The following is a 22,519-nucleotide window of genomic DNA, read 5'->3' on the forward strand; positions in this document are numbered from 1 at the left end:
AGCCAGATAAACATAAAGTCAGTGGTCAATGAGAGTGTCTACCTGTAATTAACTCTATATGACATTAGAATAAACCCAAATAAACATAAAGTCAGTAGTCAGTGAGAGTGTCTACCTGTAACTACAAACTCTATATAACATTAGAATAAACCCAAATAAACATAGTCAGTTGTCTGTGAGAGTGTCTACCTGTAATTAACTTTATATAACACTAGAATAAACCCAAATAAACATAGTCAGTTGTCTGTGAGAGTGTCTACCTGTAATTAACTTTATATAACATTAGAATAAACCCAAATAAACATAGTCAGTTGTCTGTGAGAGTGTCTACCTGTAATTAACTCTATATAACATTAGAATAAACCCAAATAAACATAAAGTCAGTGGTCAGTGAGAGTGTCTACCTGTAATTAACTCTATATAACATTAGAATAAAGCCAGATAAACATAAAGTCAGTGGTCAATGAGAGTGTCTACCTGTAATTAACTCTATATGACATTAGAATAAACCCAAATAAACATAAAGTCAGTAGTCAGTGAGAGTGTCTACCTGTAACTACAAACTCTATATAACATTAGAATAAACCCAAATAAACATAAAGTCAGTAGTCAGTGAGAGTGTCTACCTGTAACTACAAACTCTATATAACATTAGAATAAACCCAAATAAACATAGTCAGTTGTCTGTGAGAATGTCTACCTGTAATTAAATCTATATAACATTAGAATAAACCCAAATAAACATAAAGTCAGTGGTCAGTGAGAGTGTCTACCTGTAATTAACTCTATATAACATTAGAATCAACCCAAATAAACATAGTCAGTAATCAGAGTGTCTATCTGTAATTAAGAAACTCTATATAACATTAGAATAAACCCAAAGTCAGTGCTCGGTAGTCAGCGCCAGGTGGCAGCAGCGGTCAGACCGCCACGAAACACCAACACAAGACGCAGAAGAAGACCGTTCAGGTAAACTAAGCTAAGCTAGGCTAGGCTAAGATGGGCTATGCTAAGCTAAGCTAAGCTAAACGTGGCCATTCCGGTCCGGGTCGCATGGAGACCTAACTTTGTCGAGGTGGGCTGACTCCCAGGGCGGATAATCTACCGGATGTTCACACATAGACGGAGAATGAAGGCCGGGGAGATCTGAGCTGAGGTAAAGGGCGAGTGATTAGCGGGCTAATGGCGAATTAACGGCTGTAGCGCTAGTTAGCTAGCTGGAGAGAGGCGTCTGGGAAAGTCTACAGACTTCGTTTTTGGTTGTGTTTAGGGTCTAAAAAGACTTGTTTTGGGGTTTTTTAGGGGTAATTGTATAAAATAATGGAGGAATTTGAACTTAAAGGCTGGAGTTTGCTCATTTTTAGGAATTCTCCGTTCCACCTTAAATGGTGCAGCGGTTACATTTCGGCGCCTCAGGCGCTGCACCATTTAAGGTGGAACGGAGAATTCCTCAACTCCTCAAACTCCACTCCCTGACCACCAACACCACACAATACACATGCAAACTCCATGTCCATGTCATAAAGTCAGCGGTCAGTGAGAGTGTCTACCTGTAATTAACTCTATATAACATTAGAATAAACCCAAATAAACATAAAGTCAGTGGTCAGTGAGAGTGTCTACCTGTAATTAACTCTATATAACATTAGAATAAACCCAAATAAACATAAAGTCAGTAGTCAGTGAGAGTGTCTACCTGTAATTAACTCTATATAACATTAGAATCAACTTAAATAAACATAAAGTCAGTAGTCAGTGAGAGTGCCTACCTGTAATTAACTCTATAACATCAGAATAAACTTAAATAAACATAAAGTCAGTAGTCAGTGAGGGTGCCTACCTGTAATTAACTCTATAACATCAGAATAAACTTAAATAAACATAAAGTCAGTAGTCAGTGAGGGTGCCTACCTGTAATTAACTCTATAACATCAGAATAAACTTAAATAAACATAAAGTCAGTAGTCAGTGAGAGTGTCTACCTGTAATTAACTCTATAACATCAGAATAAACTTAAATAAACATAAAGTCAGTAGTCAGTGAGAGTGTCTACCTGTAATTAACTCTATAACATCAGAATAAACTTAAATAAACATAAAGTCAGTAGTCAGTGAGGGTGCCTACCTGTAATTAACTCTATAACATCAGAATAAACTTAAATAAACATAAAGTCAGTAGTCAGTGAGGGTGCCTACCTGTAATTAACTCTATAACATCAGAATAAACTTAAATAAACATAAAGTCAGTAGTCAGTGAGGGTGCCTACCTGTAATTAACTCTATATAACATTAGAATAAACTTAAATAAACATAAAGTCAGTGGTCAGTGAGGGTGCCTACTTGTAATTAACTCTATATAACATTAGAATAAACCCTAATAAACATAAAGTCAGTGGTCAGTGAGAGTGTCTACCTGTAATTAACTCTATATAACATTAAAATAAACCCAAATAAACATAAAGTCAGTGGTCAGTGAGAGTGTCTTCCTGTAATTAACTCTATATAACATTAGAATAAACCCAAATAAACATAAAGTCAGTGGTCAGTGAGAGCGTCTACCTGTAATTAACTCTATATAACATTAGAATAAACCCAAATAAACATAAAGTCAGTAGTCAGTGAGAGTGTCTACCTGTAATTAACTCTATATAACATTAGAATAAACCCAAATAAACATAGTCAGTTGTCTGTGAGAGTGTCTACCTGTAATTAACTCTATATAACATTAGAATAAACCCAAATAAACAGAAAGTCAGTGGTCAGTGAGAGTGTCTACCTGTAATTAACTCTATATAACATCAGAATAAACCCAAATAAACATAAAGTTGTTGGTCAGTGAGAGTGTCTACCTGTAATTAACTCTATATAACATTAGAATAAACCCAAATAAACAGAAAGTCAGTGGTCAGTGAGAGTGTCTACCTGTAATTAACTCTATATAACATTAGAATAAACCCAAATAAACATAAAGTCAGTGGTCAGTGAGAGTGTCTACCTGTAATTAACTCTATATAACATTAGAATAAACCCAAATAAACATAAAGTCAGTGGTCAGTGAGAGTGTCTACCTGTAATTAACTCTATATAACATTAGAATAAACCCAAATAAACATAAAGTCAGCGGTCAGTGAGAGTGTCTACCTGTAATTAACTCTATATAACATTAGATTAAACCCAAATAAACATAAAGTCAGTGGTCAGTGAGAGTGTCTACCTGTAATTAACTCTATATAACATTAGAATAAACCCAAATAAACATAAAGTCAGTGGTCAGTGAGAGTGTCTACCTGTAATTAACTCTATATAACATTAGAATAAACCCAAATAAACATAAAGTCAGTGGTCAGTGAGAGTGTCTACCTGTAATTAACTCTATATAACATTAGAATAAACCCAAATAAACATAAAGTCAGTGGTCAGTGAGAGTGTATACCTGTAATTAACTCTATATAACATTAATAATAATACTACTACTACTAATAATAATCTCATTCAATAAACCTCATAGTTTCGCCCCAAAACCTCGCTTTCTACTTGTAGGCCAACATCTATATCACTACTCCTCTCAGTAGGGCCACTACACGACCCCAAAGGTCACCACCAGCATTGGGCCGTAAGGTCCTCTGGTCAGGTCTGGAGTGACGATGGAGCTCCATCTCCATCTCCATCCAGTACAGGTCACGTAAGGTCACGGGACATTCTCCAAGACCTCACTGGATCACTGGAAACATCCCCATCAGCAACATGGTTGGTTTTGATGTGTGCCAGTAGGTGGCAGCATCCTTCTCCAGATGTCCAAAAACCTGTGAAAGTCCCTTTGATTCCGTCATCTGGGACTTGCCCACAAATGCTCACACCCTGGGCCTGGTCACCGTCGTCATTGGAGTCATTGTCGTCATCATCCACCCATGCAATCAATCAAATCCTCACAGCAGTGCTCCTCCCAAAATACTAACACTTTAGTCCGTGTAGTTTCTCAGGTGTTGAAAGTAAACGTACAGCTCCACCTGGCTAGCGTCCTGCTGACGTATGGCTGTGGCATCTTTGAGACTTAGCGAGTGGGCTGTAGGGTAAGGCAGCAGGTGAAGCCACCAGAGAGATCGAGGCCTAGTGTGTTCTCTGGGGCTTCAAGCTACACATGGCTGGGAATTGAGCCCACGACCTTCCGAAGACCTCGCTGAAGCGTCATCAGGAAGTTCTGGGTGGAAGGGTTGGGCTTTGGCTTGGATGAAGGCCTGGTTGGGTCATATGTTTGCTCTACTGTGTCATGATGTCACTGGGGCTGTGTGGGAAGATGGGCGTGGGTTCTCCGGGACATCCCTCCCGGTATGCAGTGGTCAGTACCTACCAAAGGTGCTTCAAGGAGGGTCATAAAGGTCACTCCTCACAACCTACAGGCCTTAAAGGATCCGCTGCTGACAGTAGTGTCAGCAGGACACCTTCAGAGAATCGGAGCTGTCCCTCTGGGGACAAGGGGGACATACTCGGTACTCAATGCTAGGCGGTTATAATGTTATGGCCTTAAGACTGCTGCTTTTTCCGGGCCTAGAAACAGTGGTGAGTGTGAGGGAGCTCTTGGTGTGTATGTACATCCCCCTCTCCCTTACTAAAGGAGGATATGGGGGACGAGCTCCAGTCTGCTCTCTCCACCAGGCAGCCAATGAGAGCAGGAGGCCGTTCACAACCCCACCCCCTATGCCAGGGTGGCTGCTTTGTGTGGGCCTCTTTCTCTCTCTGTTTAATGGCAGACCAGAGCCAGGAGCCTGAGAGAGAGAGAGAGAAAGTGAGCGAGAGTCATTGGGTTAGACAGGCGAGCGGAGGGAGAGGAGAGCAGACAGAATGTTACGAGGCCTCGGCGCTAGAAACCCACATGTGAGTCGGCTGCCATGTTGCTTTTCTTCTTCCTCTCTGTCTCTCTGTCTCTGTCTGTCTCTCGCTGTCTCTCTCTCTCTGTCTCTCTCTCTCTGTCTCTCTCTCTCTGTCTCTTTCCCGCCTCCCCACACCCCACTGTAAAGATCACAGTCAGGCTGAGGTCTTGTGATGCTGCAGGGACAAGGATGCCGGGCCTGTGTGTGTGTGTGTGTGTGTGTGTGTGTGTGTGTGTGTGTGTGTGTGTGTGTGTGTGTGTGTTGAGGGGGAGGGTGAATTACTGATTCTCATAATGACTAGGATGCTGTTAGCCTAGCTTGATGCTATGAGCAGTTAGCAGCTATGCTAAATCTATATATATTTTTCTGTTATTTATATATATTATATTATATTGAGTTTTTTTTTGCTATTTTTTGAGCATTTTTTTAAATTAATCGTTTGTGCACCAACATTTATGGTGTTTTTATTTTCTTTTTTACATTTATTTTGTTACTTGTTTATTAAATTGTTTTGGAACTTGTTGCTATTTTCTTAATTTTTTTTGTGTTAGGATTTATTTATTTTTATGTTTTTAATATTTTTTTTATTATTGTTTTGTCCCTTGCAGTTCTGTTACAGTTTCTAATATTTTGCATTTCTAGGAGGTGTTTTTATTTATTTATTTATTTATTTATTTTAATTTTTTTGCTAATATTTCTTAAAAATATTCAGGGTCTTTTACTATTTTTTTTAGCAAATGTTTGAATTTTTTTTGGGCCAATGTTTGTCACTCATTTAATAATAGTTTAGATTTTATTTATTTATCTATTTATTTATGGCTAATATTCCAAATTAATTTAGCTATTTATTTATTTATATAATTTTTTTTTTTGGGGGGGGGCTACTTTTAAAACTATGTTCTTTACTAATTTCACAGCTGTTAGAGGAACCCTGACTTTTTTCCCCTCCCAGAATGCCTTTCTTCTCGCCCAGCTGGGTCTGATCACACACCAGCCCTACTGTTCACGAATAGGTGCTTTTAAGTTGGCTCAGAAACTGTCATGCAGGTGATGAAGTAAACCCCCCCCCACCCCACCCAGGAGGTCATATGTTCTTGTGCGCTGTCCCCTCCACTGCCACCCGGGTCGCTGTCCTGCTGGAGCTGCCAGTGGTTTGTCTAGCTGATGGTTTGAGGCTATGCTGGGGAATTCTGTGGTAGTCCCCCTCCTTCAGTTTTCCATCAAGTTCCAAAGTATGTAACTCCCACCACCATGTTTAACAGTTTGTACAGTGTCCTCAGGGTTGGACTTTACCTGCCCGTGTGGTTCAGCTGGGATCTTTAGCCGCATTTGAAGGCGGTGGTTTTGGAGCAGGGGCTTCTTTCTCGGACGGTAGTCCAGTTCTATCAACCTATATTAGCACTGACGCAGGTCTGCAGGTTTTATTTTCACTCATAATTAATAATCTTATAATCTCTTTTTACATATTTTTGGGGATGGTATTTAGTTTTCTTTGCTAATTTTGATACCTGCTAATATTTTCTATTTTTTCACCTGTTTTATCAATTTTTTTTTCAAAGTTTTTATATTTTTTGTGGTTTTCTTTGCTATTTTATTTTTTTTCTGGTGCAGGGCCTTCTTTCTTGGATATGGCAGCCTCCCAGTCCAGTGCTGTCACCTTTAGTCCTGATGCTAACGTAGGTGTAAACCTGGACGTATGGCGCGATCTTGCTGCCCAACAGGTTTTGCCACACAGGTGCCAAGACTATGCTCTTTTTCCAGCAATGGAAAAATTCCTCATAATGACATCATTCACATGTGATGTTCCTCTAGCACACCCAGCAACAACTAAAATCGTACCACCTTGGTCTCTCTGAGGCCTTCAGGCAAATTGCAGACCTTCAAGGTTCTCGATATGGTTGATGGGTGCACCTTCCACCCCAGTTTTAGGTACTGAACTCTGTAGCTCCTTCAAAGTGATTGTTGGCCTCCTTGCTGTTTCACTCATGAGCCTCCTTCCCAGTCGAATGCTGAGGTTTGAAGGACCGCCTTGTCTCGACAGTGGTGTCTTGGTCTTAGCCTTTTTCCGAGCTTGTGCTTCGGCCTTCGTTTTAGCAGGGTGACCAGCGGCGCTTGAATGTAGGGGGTCTCTTCTTCAGAAAAAGGGGAACTTGCACCAGATTGTGTCGGGAATGGGTCTGGTGAAATGCACCACATCTGTTCCACGTCTTCGGCGGGTCGTTAGCTCTGTTAGCCCAGGTTTTGTGAGTCTCTGGTTTCAAGTCTGTGGTCTGTCTTTGTCAGTTTGACAGGGAGGAGTCTCTGGGATTATCTTTCTAACCAAGAGAATGTTTTGGGTTTATTGCCCTGTAATCAGGAGGTTCCTCCCATTATCTGCTGGGGCTGGTGGGCAGCCAAGTGGCCGTAAACCTCAGGACACTCCAGTGGCCTGAAGCTAATATGGCAAGAGGTTAGCAAGCTGGCTAACTGCACAAGTCTGAGGACCTCAGCTTGGCGTTCATAGTAGTGATCAATGACCTCATGTAGGCCTTTGGATTTCTTGAGGTAATCGGGAACCTGAGGATTCTGCTCGACCCGTGGTGGAAGGCATAACCCTCAGGATACTCCAGTGGCCTGAAGCTAATATGGTAGGAGTGCCATAAAGTGGTTAGCAAGCTGGCTAGCTGCACAAGTCTGAGGATCTCAGCTTAGTAGTGATCAATGACCTCATGTAGACCTTTGGATTTCCTGAGGCCAGCTCGACTGGATGCCTACATAAACATCACTCGCCATGAAGGAGGCGGGACTTGTTTGTTGCATTTCTGAAGACCACTTGCTGATCTCTGGAATGTCTGGAATTGGGTTAGTGGTGGTTCTTAGCTCCTCAATAATCCTGTGTTACATTAGCCTACACTCTGGAAATACACACTGATCAGCCAGAACATTAGAACCACAGAGAACTGGGAAGGTTCCCTAGTATCCAAACCCACCGGTGCTACTTTCTGTAGCCGCACTACACCCTAAAGGCAGCATGTATCCCTCCACCAGTTTAATGATCTGGTTCTAAAAGCAGGTTCTAGAGCCGAGCTCTTCTCAGAACTCAGGTAGAACAGTGTCTCAGGCATCAGGCAGCGTCTTCATCACCAATAACTCTCCAGACTCTCAAACTGTTTACCATGCTTTGTTTGTTTCCGTGACGTGACGCCCCCGGTCTCGGCGCTCTACCCATCAATCATTTGCTCCCTCGCAAACTTGACCTCTCCGGATGACCCCGGCTTCGGCCTTGGCGGGGAGTGTTGTTACAGTACCGTGAGCTCTGGCCGCGACTGGCCAGGATGTCCACAGCACAGTATGGACAAAAGTATTGGGACACATGCTAATTCACCGTTTCTTCTGAAATCAAGGGGATTAAAAAGAGCCGGCCCTGCAGAGCTGTGAGGATTTGATTGCCTTCTGCTCCACAGCTCTAGGCATCATGGTGCCAATAGGTGCATTTTGATCTGCTCCAGAGAGATGGTCCTATTCTACTGGCAGTACTTCTCCACAGGGACTAGACAAGCAGTGGGAGAAGCTCTGGTGGTGTGATGGTTGTAGCTCAAGGTTATTTGCACCCGGATCTTCACGTTACTATTGATTTTACTCCCTATCAGCAAACATGAGGTTACGCCCGACTGCTTGACCAAACAAGGTCGTCAGTTGAGACTTTGCCTGCAGGCCAGATCAGACCAGAGGTGAGCTTCACCAACGTTAGCATGCGTTGTAGAACTGGGCTCTCAAACTGCTGTCAGACTGGCTCCACCTTTGGAGAAGACCACCTGCCTTGGGTACCCAGGTAGAACGCCATGCTAGCCATGACATAAACCGGCTACAAGTCCGGCCTAGGCTGGTTTACTTAGCGGTGGAATTTGCAACCACAAAATGCTTGGACTAAGTTTGATACACTATTTGGACAAAAGTATTGGGACACCTGCTCGTTCTCTGCTGTCCAGGCATTCCAGAGAACACAGTACTACTCTACAGGGACTAGACTATGTGCATTCATTAGAAGAGGTGTCCACAAACTTTTAGCGTATAGGACATGGGTAGTGTATGTGTCATAGAAGGGTGTCTTGAGATGATCGGGTGCTTTTGTCCTGCCATCATTGGTCAAATATAGCAAATAACGTCGGTGCGGGCCTTTCCTGGCGGTCAGGGCGATGAGTCCACAGTGACTAAGCTGCGTTCTTCCCCTTCACGTTTTTATTTTTTGTATTTCATGCCAGAAGGGTTCCCATCGCAGGAACACGCATGTAAGTACAACCATCCTCAATCTGGCCGCCCTGCATTTCAGAGGAATACTTCATCTACCTGCGACCCGTTAGCATAAGCTAATGTAGGTTCTAAGAACTTGCACAGATCAGGTCTCATACGCAAGGCTACGACGATCAGCCGTAACATCCGCACCACCTGCCTGGTGTTGTTTAGGTCCCCCTTGTGCCGCCACAACAGCCCTGACCGTTCCAAGGCATGTCTGGACTCCACAAGACCTCCAAAAGAAGGTGTCCTGCTGTGGTATCTGGCCCCAAGTCCTTGGAAGTAAGTTGTGAGGTGGGCCTTGGGCGGTTCACCGGTTGTCCTTCCTTGGAACGCTTCTGGTAGGTACTGACCACTGCATACGGGACAGAACACCCCACGAGACCCGCCTGGTCCTAATGTTATGGCTGATCGTTGTGCTAACACGTCTCCCTGTTAGCTTTCAGTCTCGACATTATAAAGTACAGCAGTACAGTTAGCATTCAGGTTAGCATTGAGGTGAAGTATTCCTGAAGCTAACTGGAACCTCGTGGTAGCGAGATTGCATGATTAGCCGTGCGCTGCAGGGGAATGCACCTATGCTAGCTATGCTAACGTGAATGCCAATGCAACGCCTTGCCTGGCTACCAGTCGTTCGGCACCGCAGACACTCGCTTCCCAGCCTATTCAGTTTGCCTGCATGCTAATCTGCACTTCGGTTTCCAGACGGCTAGCTGTATCGCTTGGACATACGCGAACAGCGGCGTTGCTAGCGAGAAGCTAGCTGCTGGCTGACCTGGCCTTGAAAGTTGGATTAAGCGAACGCTTGGTCGTAAGTTTCAGGGCAAGGGTTCGAACTGGTTCAACCTAGCTTTTGAAAAACTGGAAACCAGCTAGCTGTCAGTTGTAAATTAGCATGTGAGAGCCAGGCTAGTTACGGGGTGGGACTGCAGTCTCTGTAGTCTGGTCCGGGATCAGGTTTTTACCTCAGAATGAGGTACAAAACAGAACAGGAATCTGATCATGCTTCAAAATTCCAATTTTAGCATGCTAGCTAAAAAATTCAAGCACCAGCTCCAGGCTCTCATAAACGGAAAGTTTCTGAGGAAAATTAGCCAAAACAGGCCTGGTTTCACACTGCAGATACAAACCTTAAGCTAATGTAGCTAACAAATAGTGGAATTAGCGGTTAGCACAGTGCTAACTGCAGGCCTACGTCATCATGTTATCCAGTAATCTCTGCCGGACTTCAGTGTGCGGTTTATGGCGCTCTATAACTCGCCGTTATCTAGAAACATGGGCTGAGGTGTGTTAGCATGGCTAAAAACAGTAGCAGCAGCTGTTTAGCGCTCTGCTCCTGTTCACTGGGCAGCTCGTAAAAGTAAATTCATGACTGTTTATGACCTTGAAGTGAGCGCTTCCTATCCGCGGAGGTTGGTGGTGTGTGTCCGTAGCGATTAGCTGCTAACAGCCATGCTAAAGATTAGGAAATCAAGCATGCTAATCACGGTTCTGAGGTGTTTTTGTTTGGTACGCTCAAAAAAACAAAGCTTGAAGGCCGAACTGCTGACTCCGTGCTGACTCCAGCTGTTTTTCTGCTCGTTCTACAGGAGCTGTATTACCTGACGATGCAGCGGGCGGAGGAGAAGATGGAGCAGCTGGAGAAGGGGGCCAAGCGGAGGCTGCGGGTTTGCGTGGCCACCTGCAACCGAGCAGATTACTCCAAACTGGCCCCTATCATGTTCGGGCTGAAGGCCCAGCCGGAGCTGTTTGAGCTGGAGGTGGTGGTGCTCGGCTCCCACCTTATTGATGATTACGGGTAAGAGCTGGCCGGAGCGGTGTGGTCCGGAAGCTACGCCTTCCGGACTTGCTAAGCTCCTTAAAGGCACGTCTAGGTGTCAAGGGGTGGCTCTGCTAGGCAGCAAGTGAAGGGTCAGTTCTTGAAGGTGGAGAAATCTGAGACACTTTGACCGGAACCAGACTGTGATGTTCTAGATAGACGACTGGGTCAGAACATCTCCAGAACATCAGGCAGGTCCTGTGGGGTGTCCCATCCCGGTATGCAGTGGTCAGTACCTACCAAAAGTGCTCCAAGGAAGGACAACCGGTGGACCGGTCCTGCCCACCAGCTAGCCCACATGGTTTTAGCATTGTGCCACTGTTCTCCACAAAACTGTCCAACAGTACAGACCGGAGTCACATTTCAGGTGGCTAGCGCTGTGTTTAGCTATGCTAGCATGCTTTAATCTGTGGTTCTAGATAGCAGGGAGCCATACAGTGTCAGAAACCACCTAATCGGCTGTATGTAAAGCAGGAACGTCTGGCTCTCAGACCACAGCAACGCTCCCATTCCTGAAAGGCCGTGGGCCTCGAACTTGAACTCCCTTTGGAGTTGCCATGGAAACGTTGGAATGTAACACTGAGGGCCGGTCATGGCTGGACAAACACTTTCATCCGTGACCCAACGAATTCACACCCACTCCTACAGGCCCACATGAACCCTCCTGAGGTCTCAGACAGCAGATAGGGCTTGATACACTACAGGAAGCGTAGGGGGCGCTCTATAACGCTCTATAATGATCATATGATCCACACGCTCATTCTGACAGACTGTAATACACTACAGGAAGCGTAAGGGCGCTCTATAACGCTCTATAATGTTCATATGACCCACACGCTCATTCTGACAGACTGTAATACACTACAGGAAGCGTAGGGGGCGCTCTATAACGCTCTATAATGATCATATGATCCACACGCTCATTCTGACACACTGTAATACACTACAGGAAGCGTAGGGGGCGCTCTATAACGCTCTATAATGATCATATGATCCACACGCTCATTCTGACAGACTGTAATACACTACAGGAAGCGTAAGGGCGCTCTATAACGCTCTATAATGTTCATATGACCCACACGCTCATTCTGACAGACTGTAATACACTACAGGAAGCGTAGGGGCGCTCTATAACGCTCTATAATGTTCATATGATCCACACGCTCATTCTGACAGACTGTAATACACTACAGGAAGCGTAGGGGCGCTCTATAATGCTCTATAATGATCATATGATCCACACGCTCATTCTGACAGACTGTAATACACTACAGGAAGCATAGGGGGCGCTCTATAATGATCATATGATCCACACGCTCATTCTGACAGACTGTAATACACTACAGGAAGCGTAGGGGGCGCTCTATAATGCTCTATAATGTTCATATGATCCACACGCTCATTCTGACAGACTGTAATACACTACAGGAAGCATAGGGGGCGCTCTATAATGCTCTATAATGTTCATATGATCCACACGCTCATTCTGACAGACTGTAATACACTACAGGAAGCGTAGGGGGCGCTCTATAACGCTCTATAATGTTCATATGATCCACACGCTCATTCTGACAGACTGTAATACACTACAGGAAGTGTAGGAGGCGCTCTATAATGCTCTATAATGATCATATGATCCACACGCTCATTCTGACAGACTGTAATACACTACAGGAAGCGTAGGGGGCGCTCTATAATGCTCTATAATGATCATATGATCCACACTCTCATTCTGACAGACTGTAATACACTACAGGAAGTGTAGGAGGCGCTCTATAATGCTCTATAATGATCATATGATCCACACGCTCATTCTGACAGACTGTAATACACTACAGGAAGCATAGGGGGCGCTCTATAATGCTCTATAATGCTCATATGATCCACACGCTCATTCTGACAGACTGTATAATACTACAGGAAGCGTAGGAGGCGCTCTATAATGCTCTATAATGATCATATGATCCACACGCTCATTCTGACAGACTGTAATACACTACAGGAAGCGTAGGGGGCGATCTATAATGCTCTATAATGATCATATGATCCACACGCTCATTCTGACAGACTGTAATACACTACAGGAAGCATAGGGGGCGCTCTATAATGCTCTATAATGCTCATATGATCCACACGCTCATTCTGACAGACTGTAATACACTACAGGAAGTGTAGGGGGCGCTCTATAATGATCTATAATGTTCATATGATCCACACGCTCATTGTGACAGACTGTAATACACTACAGGAAGCGTAGGGGGCGCTCTATAATGATCTATAATGATCATATGATCCACACGCTCATTCTGACAGACTGTAATACACTACAGGAAGCGTAGGGGGCGCTCTATAATGCTCTATAATGATCATATGATCCACACGCACATTCTGACAGACTGTAATACACTACAGGAAGCGTAGGGGGTGCTCTATAATGCTCTATAATGTTCATATGATCCACACGCTCATTCTGACAGACTGTAATACACTACAGGAAGCGTAGGGGGCGCTCTATAATGCTCTATAATGATCATATGATCCACACGCTCATTCTGACAGACTGTAATACACTACAGGAAGACAAACAGTTCTGCAGTGTTTGTGTCCTTGTTGTTGTCTGTGGGGTTGCTGAAAGGCCCTGTTATGACTAAAGAAGTCGTAATCAGCGGTGATAACCGATAGCCGCTCAATAAACTGCGTAGAATATCTTAGAAGATTTTTAACTGGCTAAGAATGGGAATTTGGGGCGCAACTCAAAAAAAAAAGTATCCTCTGTACTGCAGCCGGGACCCTGAACACTGAATCATAGTGATATCCCGGTTTTGCTTGTTTTGTCCTCCTGCAGCTACTCTCAGCACCGCTCACTGAACGTCCTGTACTCAAACAAGGTCGCTACTGACGCTTCTGAAGTGGCCTCAGGGGCCGAGGAAGAGGCATCAGACGGGGGGGGAGGGTGTGCCCTTCGCTTTTTGGGCAAAACCTGTGACACAAATTTTCTCTGTCTTTTCCGTAAAACCGCCAGCATCTGGATTTCTCAGCACTACACTACAGGAAGCGTAGGGGGCGCTCTATAATGCTCTATAATGCTCATATGATCCACACACTCATTCTGACAGACTGTAATACACTACAGGAAGCGTAGGGGGCGCTCTATAATGTTCATATGATCCACACGCTCATTCTGACAGACTGTAATACACTACAGGAAGCGTAGGGGGCGCTCTATAATGCTCTAGAATGCTCATATGATCCACACGCTCATTCTGACAGACTGTAATACACTACAGGAAGCATAGGGGGCGCTCTATAATGCTCTATAATGATCATATGATCCACACGCTCATTCTGACAGACTGTAATACACTACAGGAAGCGTAGGGGGCGCTCTATAATGCTCTATAATGTTCATATGATCCACAAGCTCATTCTGACAGACTGTAATGCACTACAGGAAGCAAAGGGGGGCGCTCTATAATGCTCTATAATGTTCATATGATCCACACGCTCATTCTGACAGACTGTAATACACTACAGGAAGCGTAGGGGGCGCTCTATAATGCTCTATAATGTTCATATGATCCACACGCTCATTCTGACAGACTGTAATACACTACAGGAAGCGTAGGGGGCGCTCTATAATGCTCTATAATGTTCATATGATCCACACGCTCATTCTGACACACTGTAATACACTACAGGAAGAGTAGAGGGCGCTCTATAATGCTCTATAATGTTCATATGATCCACACGCTCATTCTGACAGACTGTAATACACTACAGGAAGTGTAGGGGGCGCTCTATAATGCTCTATAATGTTGATTAAATCTCTCCGTCTCTCAGGAACACCTTTCGCATGATCGAGCAGGACGACTTTGACATCGGCTCCAAGCTGCACACCATCGTCCGTGGAGAGGACGAGGCGGCCATGGTGGAGTCGGTCGGCCTGGCGCTGGTCAAGCTCCCTGACGTCCTGCAGCGCCTGGCGCCGGATGTGCTGGTCGTCCACGGCGACCGCTTTGACGCGCTGGCCCTGGCCACAGCGGCGGCGCTCATGAACATCCGGATCCTGCATCTGGAGGGCGGGGAGGTCAGCGGCACCATCGACGACTCCATCCGCCACGCCATCTCCAAGCTAGCGCACTACCACGCCGTCTGCACGCGCTCCGCCGAGAGCCACCTCATCGGCATGTGCGAGGACCACGACCGCATCCTATTGGCTGGATGCCCCTCCTACGACAAGCTGCTCTCCGCCCACCAGAAGGACGACTACGCGGACATCATCAAGGCCTGGCTCGGTCAGTTCGCCTCTTATCGACGAGATGATAAATGGAGATTAGCATGAGGACGATGTTCCTCAGGTAGCCAGACCCAGTCACGGCGTCCACAGCGTCCACAGCAGGCAAACAAGAGCCGTGTTAGCGTCCAGTATATGGTGCATGTGTGACGACCATGCTAACGGATAGCTATTAGCTTTAGAAACCCTGCAGCTAGCTTTTTAAGGGTTAGCTAGTTTATGCTAAGTGAGCCGGACGTCCTTAGTGCTACACCATTGAGGAGGCTGCTAATCTTCTGAAGGTTCTCCTGAGGTCTTGGTTCCGGAGGGGTTTCTATGAGCCCTGCTGATACTTACTCCGTCCTGCACTGTGTCTTTTTTTAAAAGGAGACGAGGTGAAGGAGCAGGACTACATCGTGGCGCTGCAGCACCCTGTAACCACTGACATCAAGAACTCCATCAAGATCTACGAGCTGATGCTGGACGCTCTGGTCTCCTTCAACAAGAGAACGCTCATCCTCTTCCCCAACATAGACGCAGGTCAGCACTGTCCAAATGTTTGTGGACACCCCTTTCTAATGATCAACCCTTTTTAAGACACCTCGATTTTAGAAGAAGCAATGAATGAGCATCCGTCCCAATACTTTTGTCCACATATCGTATCTTTGGTGTGTGTGTGCAGGCAGTAAAGAGATGGTGCGCGTGATGAGGAAGAAGGGGATCGAGCAGCACCCCAACTTCCGCGCCGTGAAGCATGTGCCGTTCGACCAGTTCATCCAGCTGGTGGCTCACGCCGGCTGCATGGTGGGCAACAGCAGCTGCGGGGTCCGCGAGGCCGGCGCCTTCGGGACGCCTGTCATCAACCTGGGAACGCGGCAGACTGGGCGAGAGACGGGTAAACGCTCCAGACTGTAATACACTACAGGAAGCGTAGGGGGCGCTCTATAATGCTCTATAATGATCATATGATCCACACGCTCATTCTGACAGACTGTAATACACTACAGGAAGCGTAGGGGGCGCTCTATAATGCTCTATAATGTTCATATGATCCACACGCTCATTCTGACAGACTGTAATACACTACAGGAAGCGTAGGGGGCGCTCTATAATGCTCTATAATGATCATATGATCCACACACTCATTCTGACAGACTGTAATACACTACAGGAAGCGTAGGGGGCGCTCTATAATGCTCTATAATGATCCTATGATCACACGCTCATTCTGACAGACTGTAATACACTACAGGAAGCGTAGGGGGCGCTCTATTAAGGTTCTGTGGGATTTTGTGTTTTGTGTTCAGGGGAGAATGTGCTCCACGTGCGAGACGCCGACACTCAGAATAAAATCTACCACGCCCTGGAGCTGCAGTTTGGGAAGCGCTACCCGTGGTACGTACGCCACCAACCCAGCACACAGACACACCCAGTACCAAAACACCAGGGGTTAATCTAGGTCCTCCGCTCCTGTCCCTGCAGCTCGAAGATCTACGGCGACGGAAACGCGGTTCCCCGAATCCTGAAGTTCCTGCAGTCCATCGACCTGTCGGAGCCGCTGCAGAAGAAGTTCTGCTTCCCGGCCGTGCGGGAGTGCTGCTCCCAGGACATCGACCACATCCTGGAGACCCAGAGCGCGCTGGCCGTCGACCTGGGGGGAACCAACCTGCGCGTGGCCATCGTTAGCATGAAGGTACACGCGTCACACACACCTGGGCTGGCCCGGAGGGGACTCTTACACGGCCGAGCGAGTATCAGACTGAGCTCTCTCTCTCTCTCTCTCTCTCTGGACAGTTAGGGTTTATTGTATGCTCAGCTATAAATGAGTAAACACTGGGTCGAGTCCACAGCGGCCGTTTGAGCTTCCTCTGCAGTATGACTGTGCTGACGTGGCCAGTCCTGTGTGTGTGTGTGTGTGTGTGTGTGTGTGTGGAGGTCTGAACAGGATCTGACTGTCCTGTTTGCTCTCTGTGTGTTTGCTCACAGTCCTGTTCCTCCTCGTCTGCCCCCTCAGATAAAGCTCTGTCCTGCCCGTCCAGCCGTTAGCCAGCCGCCACCCTGTTAATCACCCTGTATGACACGAGACTGAGTCGTGTGTGTGTGTGTGTGTGTGTGTGTTTCAGGGTAAAGTGATGAAGAAATACACTCAGCCAAACCCAAAGACCTATGAGGAGCGGATAGAGCTCATACTGAGCATGTGCAAACAGGCCATCGCCGAGGCCGTCCGCCTCAACTGCAGAATCCTGGGAGTCGGTGCGTCTGATCATTTACTCCAATCATCTGTTCATTCACTCGTCTGTTCATCCAGTCACTCGTCCAAATGTTTAGCAGTTCATTCTTATGGACCAGTTTACCGTCCACCCATCCATCCACCCATCCACCCACCTGTTTATCAGTTCTTTCATTGGTTCACCTTTTCACACATCGAAATATTCATCCATTCATTAATTAATCTACAAATGAATCCGATCATCTAGATGTCCAAAAAATGATTCATCCACCCATCCATCCACCCACATATTCATTCATTAATTTATTCATTCATTCATTCATCCAAATATTCATTCACCCATCCATCCATCCATCCATCCATCCATCCACCCACATATTCATTCATTTATCCACCCACCCACATTCATTCATTCATCCATCCACCCACATTCATTCATCCATCCACCCACCCACATTCATTCATCCATCCATCTGTCCATCCATATATTCATTCATCTATCCACCCACATTTATCCATCCATCCATCCACCCACATTCATTCATTCATCCATCCACCCACATTCATTCATTCATCCACCCACCCACATTCATTCATCCATCCATCCACATATTTATTCATCCATCCACCCACCTATTCATCCATCCATTAATCCAAATATTAATTTATCCATCCACCCACATATTCATCCATCTATTCATCCATCCATCCACATATTCATTTATCCATCCACCTACATATTCATCCATCCATTCATCCATCCATTCATCCATCCATCCATCCATCCAAATATTCATTCATTCATCCATCCATCTATCCATCCATCCAAATATTAATTTATCTATCCACCCACATATTCATCTATCCATCCAATTAATTCATTAATGTGTGTGTGTGTAGGAGTGAGTACAGGGGGGAGGGTGAACCCTCAGGAGGGTGTAGTGCTGGACAGCACTAAGCTGATAAAGGAGTGGAGTTGTGTTGACCTGCGGGCTCCGGTCTCCCGCGCCCTGCACCTGCCCGTCTGGGTCGACAACGACGGAAACTGCGCCGCGCTCGCCGAGAAGAAGTTTGGACACGGAAAAGGCGTGGAGAACTTCGTCACCGTCATCACGGGCACAGGTGAGGTTCTGTAGGTGGAGGTTAGAAGGTTCTGGAAAGGTGGATCTCCACAAAGTCTTCACCCATCACCTCTGACTGCATCTTATCCGTGTGTGTGAGCAGGGATCGGAGGGGGGATCATCCAGCACGGAGAGCTGATCCACGGCAGCACGTTCTGCGCCGCGGAGCTGGGGCACATCATGGTGTCTCTGGAGGGCCCCGAGTGTTCGTGTGGGAGCCACGGCTGCATAGAGGCCTTCTCCTCCGGCCTGGCCCTGCAGAGAGAGGCTAAAAGACTGCATGATGGTGAGCAAACACACACACACACCCCCATACACCCCCCACACACACCAAGGATGACTGTTGAGGAGCCGTAAAGGTTCCTCTGTTCATCCCTTTGAATTAAACAGACTGTCCCTTTAAGACTGATAAACACAAATCAGCTCTGATCTGATTGGCTCTCCTGTACTCATTTCAAAAGCAGGTCTGGTTGAAACACTACATAGATGTTCAGCGTGAAGGGGCGGGGCTAAACTGCTGTAGACTGAACAGGCAGATCTGTTTGTCCCATCCGTTTATTTATATATCTGTCTATCCAATTAACCGTCTGTCCGTCCGTCCAAATAACCAACCAACCATCCATCCGTCTGTCCGTCCGTCCATCCAACAAACCATCTGTCCATCCGTCCATCCGTCCAAACATCAAAATAACCAACCATCCAACCAACCATCCATCCATCCAACCAACTGTCCGTCCATCCATCTATCCATCCGTCCATCCGTCCATTCATCCATCCTTCCAACCAACCACCTGTCCGTCCATCCATTCATCCATCCGTCCATCCGTCCATTCATCCAACCTTCTGTCCATCCATCCATCCATCCATCCATCCATCCAATCAACCAACCATCCATCCAAATGAATAATCATCCATTCATCCATCAGTCCTCCATCTTCATGTCCATCTGTTATGTATCCATCCATCTAAATATGCAGATGAGCTTTCTGATTGGCTGCCCTGTACTCATTCAAGAAGTAGTCCAGGCTGGAACACGCTCAGGAGTGCAGGATGAAGAGACTCGGCTGGACTACCGATTAGCATAGTGCTAACAAGGTGATGTGGCGGCGCTTGTAGATGTATTTGTTAATGTGTGTGTGTGCGGTGTGTGTTTGATCTGCAGAGGATCTGCTGCTGGTGGAGGGGATGAGTGTGAACAATAAGGAGCAGGTGAACGCTGTCCATCTCATCAACGCTGCTCGCCTCGGCAACCGCAAGGCAGAGGCGGTCCTTCACACGGGTGAGACACACACACACACACACACACACACACATGTATTTCTAGATACAGTGAGAATTAGAGATACTGACATCCCCCCCCCCCCCCCCCCCTCTCTCAGCCGGGACCGCTCTGGGCGTAGGGATCGTGAACATCCTCCACACGGTGAATCCGTCTCTGGTCATCCTGTCCGGCGTTCTCGCTCAGCACTACCAGAGTCCGGTCCAGCAGGTCATCGGCCGCTGCGCCCTCTCCTCCACCCGGGACATCAGGGTCGTCACCTCCGACCTGGAGGAGCCCGCTCTGCTGGGCGCCGCCAGCATGGTGCTGGACTACGCCACCCGCCGCACCTACTGACACACTCAGCCAATCTGCCCGCCCGCTCTGAGCCTTCGAGCCAATCGGGGGCCGCGCATCCAGGCAGAGGGCCAATCACACACTGTGTGTCTGTCCGCTGGACATGTCTGGAGCTCTTCCCCATCTCATTTTTTTTAATTATAACTTTTTTTAATCATGTTTCTTTTTTTTACCTCATTTATTTGAAATATTTATTCGAGGGGGTGTGGCTAATGATGTGAGAATGTGATTGGCCAGACATAACGGTGTTGGGATCAACGTTGATGAGTCTTATGACCTGGCCACCAGCAGAGTTTGCTCAGTGCTCCCAGTCAGAACAACAACCTCGTATCTCCAGCAGAGTCATTTTGGAGCATTTCTATTGGTCCGTTCATCTGGAAGGACCTGGAAGGACAGTTACGTCGAAATGATGTCAGACAGTGAAAAGTGGGGGATTTTGAAGGACCAATAGAAACTGTTACACTAATTATTAAAGGGGAACTCCGCCCTGTTTTTCAGATTTCTGCATAATGAGCATTTAAGATGAACAGTGTTGGGGTTTGGTGTGAAATCGTATTATTATTATTATTATTATTATTATTATTTTTACACAATTGAGGTGAATGGAAGCAGGCGTCGGTCGCCATGACTACAACACAGATACAGCCCATAATGTATCTCCTATCCAAACCTACCAGTGCAGCTACATGAGTCTTCTGAGTTTTATAAGGAATGATGATGATGATGATGATGATGATGAAGGTAAAATAGTGAATAGAGAATCTGAACTAATGCAGTTCTCTTTAGGGACTACTTTCTGTAGCTGCACTACACCCTGCAGCATGTATCCCTCCACCATTTTAATGATCTGGTTCTAAAAGCAGGTTCTAGAGCCGAGCTCTTCTCAGAAGTCTGGTAGAACCGTGTCTCAGGCATCAGGCAGCGTCTTCATCACCATTAGGTGAAGAACTTTCTGTGAGGAGCTTTTATTAGAGCTTCAGACGTCTGCTTCCCTTCACCTCCAGTTCTGACTGTTTACGCTGAGCGCTGATTACGCAACGAATGTTGGATTGGTCTCGTTCGTCTGAGCGAAGAAGGAAAATCATGTGACTTTATTTATGTGTCCATTTATTTAATGTGGTCAGTCCAGACCATTTTAGATGCGTGTCATTTAAAGGGCCGATCCCAGCTGGGGCGGTCCACTGCTTTTTCAGGCTGACCACTGTGTGTGCTGTAGAGACCCATAGTGAACCACAGCTGCTTCAGCAGATCGAGGTTGGGCCGGAAAACGCTGGAGTAGCCCTTTAAACTGGTTTCCATGGTTACTGAAGGTACTGGGATCAGCCCTGGGATCAGCCCGACCACGCTGGACCTCTTACCCGGGTATAAGCTTAAAGGGCCCGTCTCCTGGACAACGGAGAGGTTCCGTACGTCTGTGACGTCTGTGATGTCACAAAGTCCAGCACCTTTACATTAATGCAGTATATGGAACCTGTCCAGGCCAGGGCAGCTTGTAAGGACCGTTTCAGCCTAGGCTCTGTGAATAGGGCGCAATAGAGGATGGCCAATCAGAACGGAGCTCATTTGCATATTACGCTGCCAAAAAAAAATAAATCAATGCTTTTGTGATGTCACACAATCCCTTCACATTTGCATACAGCCCCGCCCATTCACACCGACGTTATAGAGATGGTGCCAGCTCAGACTGCTTTTTTCGTATGGGCTGATTTGCATATTTCGGAATTGTAGACACATGATTATTTAAATGAGGCATGACTCACTATGTACGCGCTACAGTGGACCTCGAATTGATTCCACCCAAATGGACGAACTTTGCCAGTCCCACAATAATGTGACCCTGCAACTGATTTTATTTGAATATTTTTATTTGATTGATTGATTGATTGATCAATTAATTAATTACTTAATTATTCGCTCCATTTGAAAACACATGTACAGATTCACAGAAATGTCTGTTTGAACTTTTGTCCACTAGGGGGCAGCAGATTCCCAAAGGTTTCCCGATTGGGAATTATCGGGAACGCCTAGGACTGGGCCTTTTTTTTCCCTTTTCTTTTTTCTTTCCGAATATCCTCTCGCCCAGTCCACGGTACGAGCAATTTTGATTGGTCCAGGCTAGCTAGCGTCGATCGATCGTGGGACACAGTTACCGGGGACCCAATTTATACTCACTGTTCCTCCCCTAATGGACAAAAGCTCGTGACGACTTCTTTAACCCCTTTGTTTTTAAGTGTTTTAAGTATTTCGGCCCGAATAATAAACAGACTTCAACCGTTTCTCGTATTACTGTCAATTATTTACATCGGAAAAAACCTCATGTAT

At 46.1% G+C, this 22,519-nt stretch overlaps 1 protein-coding gene across 3 annotated transcripts; it reads left to right on the forward strand.

Annotated features, from left to right (window-relative positions):
• Window positions 1–976: 976 nt before the first annotated feature.
• Window positions 977–22,473, forward strand: gne (glucosamine (UDP-N-acetyl)-2-epimerase/N-acetylmannosamine kinase). 3 transcript variants are annotated; one of them, XM_072670228.1, is made up of 12 exons: window positions 977–1,156; window positions 10,729–10,937; window positions 14,799–15,253; window positions 15,619–15,771; window positions 15,914–16,126; window positions 16,539–16,626; window positions 16,714–16,924; window positions 17,355–17,484; window positions 18,362–18,583; window positions 18,686–18,868; window positions 19,745–19,861; window positions 19,962–22,473. In XM_072670228.1, the coding sequence occupies exons 2-12, from the start codon at window positions 10,747–10,749 to the stop codon at window positions 20,195–20,197; spliced, it is 2,199 nt and encodes a 732-aa protein (XP_072526329.1). In that variant the 5' UTR covers window positions 977–1,156; window positions 10,729–10,746; the 3' UTR covers window positions 20,198–22,473. The 3 variants fall into 3 exon arrangements, with proteins under 3 accessions (XP_072526329.1, XP_072526330.1, XP_072526328.1); XM_072670227.1 differs by lacking the exon at window positions 977–1,156 and adding an exon at window positions 4,681–4,871; XM_072670229.1 differs by lacking the exon at window positions 10,729–10,937.
• Window positions 22,474–22,519: the final 46 nt, after the last annotated feature.

This window comes from Salminus brasiliensis, chromosome 24 (genome assembly GCF_030463535.1).
Source record: "Salminus brasiliensis chromosome 24, fSalBra1.hap2, whole genome shotgun sequence".
In the NCBI taxonomy this organism is placed as follows: Eukaryota; Metazoa; Chordata; class Actinopteri; order Characiformes; family Bryconidae; genus Salminus; species Salminus brasiliensis.

Coding starts and splice junctions, on each gene's coding strand:
- gne (XM_072670227.1), top strand. CDS start 4,839: ATGTTACGAGGCCTCGGCGCTAGAAACCCACAT. Junction 10,938..14,798: donor CACCTTATTGATGATTACGG/GTAAGAGCTGGC, acceptor TCCGTCTCTCAG/GAACACCTTTCGCATGATCG. Junction 18,584..18,685: donor CACCGTCATCACGGGCACAG/GTGAGGTTCTGT, acceptor GTGTGTGAGCAG/GGATCGGAGGGGGGATCATC.